The sequence below is a fragment of the Myotis nattereri genome, assembly GCF_964212035.1.
Source record: "Myotis nattereri genome assembly, chromosome: 3".
Classification (NCBI taxonomy): Eukaryota; Metazoa; Chordata; class Mammalia; order Chiroptera; family Vespertilionidae; genus Myotis; species Myotis nattereri.
Window position 1 is genome coordinate 7,423,141 of NC_138077.1, and position 8,641 is coordinate 7,431,781.

At 57.2% G+C, this 8,641-nt stretch overlaps 1 protein-coding gene across 1 annotated transcript in view; it reads left to right on the forward strand.

Annotated features, from left to right (window-relative positions):
• Positions 1–8,391, forward strand: part of SLC37A1 (solute carrier family 37 member 1) — a 42,022-nt gene extending 33,631 nt beyond the window's left edge. Inside the window, exons 17-20 of the mRNA XM_081088008.1 lie at positions 1,092–1,170; positions 5,244–5,341; positions 6,862–6,926; positions 7,502–8,391. Coding sequence (XP_080944134.1) covers positions 1,092–1,170; positions 5,244–5,341; positions 6,862–6,926; positions 7,502–7,517 — 258 coding nt within the window. The 3' untranslated portion in view covers positions 7,518–8,391. The remainder of the gene's footprint in view (positions 1–1,091; positions 1,171–5,243; positions 5,342–6,861; positions 6,927–7,501) is intronic.
• The last annotated feature ends 250 nt before the right edge of the window (positions 8,392–8,641 follow it).

An 8,641-nucleotide genomic window follows, 5' to 3' on the forward strand; every position in this document is an offset into this window, starting at 1 on the left:
CACTGGTGTGGGGCCTGCAGACAAGCCAGACGGGGTCCCAGCCCTGGGAGGACATGTTCCAGACAGGAAGCCACTGTGGTAAAGAGGCAGTTCCTGTGCAGGACGGTAGATGTCAATGCCATGGTGGCAGGAACCACCCTCGGCCTTGGGACCCCCAGGGACCGCTGCCCATCTTCCTGGAGAAGGGCCTGCTGCCCAGGTGACAGGTGACTCCCGATCCCGGAGACCCCAGTCCAACCCGAGGAGGCAGGCCATTCCCACCTACAACGTGGAGGACAGACATGTCACACGGTATCATATGCCGGCACCTGAAGGGAGCACAGCACTAAAATAAAAACCTTTTAAAAGTAGTTCCCTGTATAGATAAATGGGGAGAAGATACATGTGCCAAACTCGGCCCTCCAAGAGGAGCAAGCCTCCCGCTCCTCGCCTGTGGGTTGTCTGCCACCTCCTTCCACGGGGGGCAGGTGGGACAGGAAGGTAATGTGACTCAGGGATACCTGACAGACCCGACCTCTGCCAGGGGTCAAGGTCAATGACAACAGTGATAAGCATGTCGACACGTGTGCCCTTGATATGAAGGGCCGAAAACGGCCCTTATCCTCTAGTTTTTCTCCCCCAAACCCTCTCCCCATCTAATCATGAGGAAAACATCCGACAGATCCCAACAGAGGGGCCTCCTACTCCTCACAGCTGTCGGGGTCACCAGGAACAAGGGGGCCTGGGAACCCGTCACAGCCAACACGATGACTCAATGTCATGTGGGCTCCTGGACGGGAACCTGGGACAGAAAGAGATTAAAGGTCCGATAAAAAACCAATGCTATCCAAATAACGTATAGATTTTAGTGAATGACATACTGGGTGGTGAATTATAACAGACGTAGCATAAGGAATGAGCACAGGGGAAGTGGGTGCAGGACTTACAGCCACTCGAAACCTTGTCAGTCTTTCCAAGATGGGCTCTAGGGCAGATGCCCACGCTCAGAACTGCTCTCTGAGTTCTTGTGTAGGTTGCCCTGTGGAAGGCTGGGCTCCTTTCTCCCCCTGAGGCCCCTGGGACGAGCTTCACACCGATTTCCCTCTCTTCAGGGGACTCACAAGAGTCTGAAAGGAAACTCCCACGCCCTCGCCACCGTGACCGCCATCATCGACGGAACCGGGTCTGTAGGTACGTGGGTATTTTTAGCTGTAAATTTAATTGTCACAGGGGAACCGCACGGTCACGTCCTAATTAACAGATGCCACGATTCCAATTGCTTTGGTGATGTTGGGATCAGCCGGCCTTCTTAAAATACGAGCAGAGCAGAAGCGCGTGCAAGCCCCGGGGACCAGGGGGTGGGCACAGCCTGTCCCCTTTGGCCGGATGGTTCCGGAGACGACATGGGCATGAGGCTGGTCGGAACTCTTCGTCAGTGTGAAAGCACGCAGGGTTTCATAAAGCCGCCTGTCGGCAAACTCCGGCCCGGCCGCGGCCCACTGGCCCAGTGATGTGTCGCTGTCATCTCCAGGACAGACTCTATGGAAATGGAAATGGCAGGAAAAATAACAGGTGCCAAAGCCGGATTCCAGTGTGAGCAGCCTTGCTGAGGTTCTGGGAGATCGTTCAGTAGCATGTTCTGAAGGACAGAAAGGTGGTCAAGTACGAAACTCATCCTCAGAGAGGGCAGGTGGGCACCGGAAACCACCAGCCTGTTCTCACCAGCCAGTCCGAAGGCTGGCAGCAGCGGGCCGTGTCCTTGCCCTTCTGGAGCTGTCATGTGCACTGTGACCGCTCCCTGCGGAGGCCCCGGAGCCACCTGTGTGGGCCCTTGGCCGCCTGTTGTCTAGGAGTTCGGGCTCAAGCTTCTGTGCTCCCCAGGGTCATAGCAGCCCCGTGTTTGTCCTCAGCGTTGGTGCCTTCATTTGCTGGATGAGGCTAGTGCCCACCTCTCTGATGTTTGTTTTAAAGTGAGACCGTCCCCTTTGGGGCATCTCTTGGGCCTACAGACATGTCCAGGAAAGGGAGGTGGGTGCTCTGCCCGCTGGTGTCTGCGGGCAGCTAGACTCCCCGCGTGGAGCAGGCCCGCTCTGCCGGCTCACGTGGCCCACGAGAAATTTCCACAGCTGGAAGTCACGCTCATGGGAAGCCGGGCTATGGTGGACGGGACTGTGCAGCCTGCGCTCTGCCTCCTGTCCCGGAGGCCTTGGTGTGAGTCAGACGACTCCCCCTGTGAGCCGCTGTTAGAGGCCATCACAGCTGCTGGCAGCACTGGTTGCTGCCAGAAAGCAAGGACGGGGCTCAAAAAGAGGGAAGAATGAATGAGGAGAAAAACACATCTTTCTTGATGTTCTCAAAACAAGAGGGAAGCAGAGGTACCTGCCTCAGAGGGAGTCGCTGCATCTGTAAAGGGGCCGCGCTGAGCTGTGTGGGAGAAACCCAAGCACAGCTCGGAACCCCTCAACCTCACAGAGGACGAAAGAGGGCACCCAAACCACGTGTGACCCCTCCACTGACCGCAGCCCACACGCAGAGGCCTGGCAGGGACCCGGACCTCCAGGCTCTGCCGCTCCAGTGCACCGCCTCGAGGGTGCGGTCGCCATGGAAACCGCACACGCTTGTCCACCGCGGTGTCTCCCTCATTATTTCTCTCCGGAAGTGCTGCCCAACGTGGCAGAAGCAGAGAAAGGCTCGAGGGGAAATGCCCGCCGGCCAGGCCACGGTGTCTGAGTTCTGCTGTCACGTGGAGAGTTTGTCGACACGGAGTTTGAGGCAGAAGCGTCCCGTGTCCCACAGAGGAGTCCACAGTGGCGCTTCGCATGGCCTTCGTGTCTGGCCGTGGTTTCCCCGTGGGCTCACATCTGTATCTCTGAGGCCTCTCTTCGCCCGCTGTGCCCCGGGCACCGGGGGCCCTCATCGCTGGCACAGGGGGCTCAGTTTGTTTTTGTTACATTTTTTTCTGCTATTTTCTGTGGGGGTTTTTCTGGAAAACTTACTCTGCAGATGTTGAACTTTCTGGATTGATCTTCCATTTCCTTTTCTTCCTTTCTTTCCTTCCCACCTGTACCGTGTTTTTCTTCTTTCTCCGAGGCGTCTTGACGGTCTGACCTCTAGTGACCTTTTCCCTCTGGCTCGCATAGTGTTAACATTCGGTATGTTCGCCTGCCCTTCGGTGCGGCCTCCTCTTACCTCCTGGCTGCTGTTAGAGCGAGTCATGTGAAATCGCCGACACCGCCCCGGTTTTCAGACCCAGCGCAGTTGCCCGTTAGCTCTGAGGGGATTACACTCCTGGAGTTTCTTCTCCCCAGTCGCGGCCTTTCCTGCTTATTTGCTTTCGCTGAGGTTCCTCAGGTACCGGCGGATCCTGGCCCGGCCCTTCATGCTCGTTTTCCAGGACGAGCCGCTGAGCACCTGTTCGAAACCCTGCTGCAGGGGAGGCGTGTCGCTGCTGGTGCTCAGGGTCCTGGGTCCGCCTGGAATCCGGAGGAGATGCCCCCAGTGCCCAGGGGGGGCATTGGCTACCAGCATTCTGCTGTGTGCGGGAGGGCAGGCAGCGGCTTGGCAACGCTGGTGGCCTCCCCTGCATTCCCCTGTGCTTGGCTGCTGACTCATCTGTGCCCTACACTGGCCTTGGTGTCCCGGAGCCCAGAGCCTCTGGTGCAGATTCTCCAAAGGCTAAGCTGTGCTCGCCTGCAGGAGTGGGGTGTTGGGGGAGGGGGGTGTTCACTGGAGTATTTGTGGAGGAGAAACCTGGGATGGGGGGCGGAGGGACATAGGGAACAGCGCTGTAGACAAGACCACAGCCAACTCCCCTTTCCTCCCCCACCGCCCCCCTCCCACCCTCTGCTCCGCCCGCCCACCCTTGCCTCCTGGGCCTGGTTGGGCCTGGCCCTGAACAGGGTTCCCTGGCGTCTTCCTCTAGCACAGCGGTTCTCAACCTGTGGGTCGCGACCCCTTTGGGGGTCAAACGACCCTTTCACAGGGGTCGCCTAAGACCATCGGAAAACACATATATAATTACATATTGTTTTTGTGATGAATCACTATGCTTTAATTATGTTCAATTTGTAACAATGAAATTGGGGGCCACCACAACATGAGGAGCTGTATTAAAGGGTCGCGGCATTAGGAAGGCTGAGAACCACTGCTCTAGAACATGGAAGTAGCACCTGCCACGTCAGCTGTCATGTCCTTTAAAACCCACCCTCCAGGGACCGACGCCCTCTCACCTCCCTTCTCTTCGTGGATTTATGAGTTTTAAATTCAATTGTGGTTCATTTTGTGGTGTTTGGGAGGTTAGAGAACAACCTACGTGTTTACCTGGAAGTCCTTCTGAGACACAGAAAACCACAGTCACATCTCAGGTTACAAAAGTAGTAAGTGCCCTTCGCAAGCACTTGCGGGAGTATCAGTACGTAAAGGAGTAAAGTGGGGACCTCCATCTCTGAGACCAAACCTCAGAGTTCATGCCTCTCCCCCGTCAGACAGTTCGCCATCCACACACGTCTCACAATCGTTCCGTCCCCTGCAGGAGAATAATGGCCAAACCCACCCGCAGACATTCTTGCACATCTTGAGGAATATTTGTTTTCTTTTGTTTTTATAATTTTTTAAAAAATTGTGGTCATAATTTTAGACTTAAGAAAAGTTGCAGACAAGTACAAAGAATTCACACAATGTCTGCCTTATCATCTCCCCCATTCTCTCACCCACACGCTTATAACATGCACCTATCCACACACATGTACACTTATGGACACATAAGCATATTTTTTCTGAACCTCTTAAGAGTAAACTGCATTCATGCTGCCCCTTCACCAGCAGCTATGTAGTCAGTATGTATTCCCCGAAACAGGGAACTCCCTGACGTGACCTCAGAACAGTGATGAGAATCAGGAAACTAGCATTGATACTGTCTTATTATCTACGCACCTTACATTTCTCCAAATGGTATTCTGATAGCATTAGACTCAGATTTCTTTATTATAAAATGTTTCAATAGGATTATTGGATCAAAAGAACATTTTAATGACAATACATATTTTAGATTTGCGTCTAGAAAAAGGTTTTCCCATTGTGCCCTGGGCAGGACTGAATATAATTCAGCTTCTCACCCCTCACCACTCTGACAGGTGAGGCAGCGATGCTGCTGTTTTCATGCTTTTGCTTAGTTATCAGTGAGGGTCTGAGCCCCGCTCTGGTACTGCAGACAGTCTCACCCCAGACCGTCCTCACGCAGAGCGTGCCCACTTGCCTCATTTCAGGAGCAGCCCTGGGCCCTCTGCTGGCCGGGCTCATCTCCCCGTCGGGATGGAACAACGTGTTCTACATGCTGATGTTTGCAGATGCCTGTGCCTTACTGGTAAGTCTGTGGCTCCTTGTCAAGCAGCCTTTCGTGAGTCTCCATGTGACACCTTCCCCGAGGGCTCCGGCAGCTCTCAGGGACGCTGGGCCTGGGGCGTGTCCTCACTTCTCTAAATGTCGCTGCCCAAGACCCTTCCTCTCCCTGGTTTAAACAAAGGGCAGCAGCAGAAGCGGCCCGTCTGCTGCAGGTGCTGCAGGCCCATGCAGAGAGGCAAAGTGCAGGCCCCCCTGGGGCTCCCGGCCCGGTCACCTGCAGGCCAGGGGGACTGCCCATGGCGTGTGGTCAGACGGGCGGCCGGGCTCTCACATCCACCAGCCAACCCTCTGCGGTGCATGCAACAGCCAGGCTGGCGGGGCCTCCCTGCTGGGAGGGGTGCGCACAGGCTGGAACTTTCCTCATGCTTCCGAGGTTGAGCTCTGTCCTTCAGAATTGTCGCCACTATTGAGGGCTTGTCCGACACTAACAGCAAGTATTTTCCTCCTGTTTCCCTTCCTCTCTGTGACCCGCTTGTTATAATCACAGGCTGCTTCCTGCCCACACTTCTCCCCTGGGAACTTGGTAGAATTGATGTCAGAAAATGCCCCTTCTCTCTAGTCTGTACATGCCAGGGACTTCTAAGCTCCCACTTGAACCTGAAGCCTCCCTCGGGGTTCTGGCTGAGGTTCTGGCTGAGGTTCTGGCTGAGGCTCTGGCTGAGGCTCGGTCCTGGGTCCTGTGTGCCTGCGTGGGTTTCACGCCGTCCCTCCAAACCCTCCCCAGCGCCCGCTGCCTTCTCCCACTGGCACCCGTCCCAGAACCAGACAGCCCTCAGGGACCCGTTCAGAGCCCCAGGGCACTGCCCACCGTGGGCCGCGAGCTCTTCTGGGGCTGGCGTCATACTTGGGGGAAGACTGGAGACCCACAAAGAAAACCAGTTAAATTCAGACTGGACTTGGGAGCTGGTCCTGAGCCCTCTCGGCATGAGAAAGATCATGAAGGCGAAGAGCTCGGCAAGGCGAAGGCTGGGCTGTCCTCGGTTTACCCGCAGCATCAGCAGCGCCTGGGGGCTGCAGGGCGGGCAGCGAGCGCCAAGTCCGACCGCCAGGCCGTGCCCAGGACGACCGCCTCAGCCGCCAGAGCGCGTGCTGAAGGCCCGCCTGGCTCTGAGCCCCCTGCGCGGCTCTCCAGTCCCCCTGTGTCACGTGGTTGTGGGTCACCTTGTCTTTCTGTCTTTTCCCACCGGGACATTTTATGGCTGGGCTCACTTCGTTTTAAACATGACTTGCACCTGGAGTCCCTCTGGCTGCACTCTCTCCTGCAGCCTCACTGCCAGCAGCGCGTCCTCCACAGGGATTCGTAAGCAGCAGCCGTGGCTGGGCTTCCGCTGCCTGTGCGCAGGCCCCGAGGCCTATATGTTCTGAAGACGTGTCCGGGGCAGACGCTGGCATGGGCTGGTTAGAAGGCGGCTCCAGTGGGGGCAGGGCAGCACTCGGGGTCTCCGTGGCAGTGACCGTGGTCTTGTCTTTGTTTGGGTGCAGTTCCTGATCCGCCTCATACACAAGGAGCTGAGCTGCCCAGGGTCAGCGACCGGGGATCAAGTTCCGTAAGTCCCCCCGGCCTCCTCCCTGTGATTACAGCGCTGCTGCGTCAGACGTCACTGTGGCTTATCTGCCGCCCACACCTGGCTGCTCTCACAGAAGAAAGACAACTCCTCGCTTCCCTTCGTCCCACATCTCGCCAGCTCCCCTTTTCCTTTGCCCATAAATGGCTGGTGTGGATCGATCCTGGTCACCTCCCCTCAAGATCTGAGTGAAAGACGGGAGGCGGGAGACGGAGACGGGAGACGAGACGGGAGGCGGGAGGCGGGAGGCGGGAGGCGGGAGGCGGGAGGCGGGAGATGGAGACGGCCTCCTTTGTTCTCAGGGAGCTGGGCTCTTGTTCTCAGGTGGCAGCCAGAGCTCAGCCGGCCCCTGCCCCCTTCCTGACTCCGCTCTCCCCTTGGTGCCCAAGGCTGCGGGGTGGGGCAGGGCTGGGCAGGAACCCTCCCTCTCCGCCCCCCCTAGAGGGGAGGGAAGCTGGCACTCCCTCCGAGGGGCTTGTGCCGGGCCAGGGGCATCTGTCCTCCCACCCCCATCCCATGTCTGTGTGACCAGCTGCTATTTCACCCTTTCCTTTCAGGTTTAAGGAACACTGACCACTCAGTCCTGCAGAGGGACGCCAGGCCCGTCCACAAACTGTCTTTCAAGGAAAAGTTCAAATAAAGGATCCTGTGTTGAAAAGAATGACTTACTCCTGCCTTTTGCACATGCACCTGGAGAAGACACAAAAGCCACCTCGAGAGCTCCCGGCGCTGTTTCAGACGGGCCTGGCGCTCGGGGACCGCAGTGAGGAGGTGCCGTGGCCATGGTGGAGCCCGGGGGCACCTGGCACGGGCTGCGGGACACTCAGGTGCCCTGTCTCTCAGGTATTTCGGCGTAGAATGCTCGAACGGGGTGAGTGCCCGAGGGCGGGAACTCCAAGGACACTCGTGGAAGAGAGTCGGCTCCCGCCGCACAAGGGAGGAGGCAGCCCGCAAACAGCCCCTTCCCAGAGACGGAGCCTCGCAACTGAGTCCGACCCACGGAGCAGGACTGCCGGCACTTCCTGTCTGTGCCCACCTGACAGCCACCGTGAGACGGAGCAGCGAGGAAGCATCCACGCCTGCGGGGCCCCGGGGGCACCAGGAATGCCAGCCCCAGGGCCCCCGGGATTCCGGTCACCCCAGCTCTGGGCCCTGACACTGCTGGGCCCCTGTGGGGTCCGGGAAGACGGGGCAGGGGCCTGAGGGCTGAGGGGGGAGGCACTGGCAGTGGCTGGTCCCAGTGCAGAGTGTGTTCGCTCCCCACAGGCCGACACCTGGGACGGCGGTTTATTTATTTAGAGTGTGCGCTGTGCTGTGGAGCCTGGCTCACAGGCATTTGTTATTTATTAAGACAGGCTGATTGTTCCGTGGCCACTGTTCTCTTGGTTGTTGCCTAGCAAAACCCTTATCTACCCTTTGAAATAAAATGTTTTTTTAAAAAACTCAATCAGAATGGTGATTGTTCCTGCTCACTTCCCAATAGAACTGCGTGTTCCTGGTTTTCTGTTCCAGCAGAGAAGGGCCACCCTGCTGAGGAGCAGGCCGAGCTTCCTTCAAATACAGGATGTTTTGTAAGTCATGCAATTGAAGGCATATGCCACGATTTGTCCTTGACTGTGAAATGTCACACAGGGGAGGAGCGGGCTGCCCCTGAAGTCGCACACGGGAGTGCAGGCTTTCAGACCTTCCTACACAGG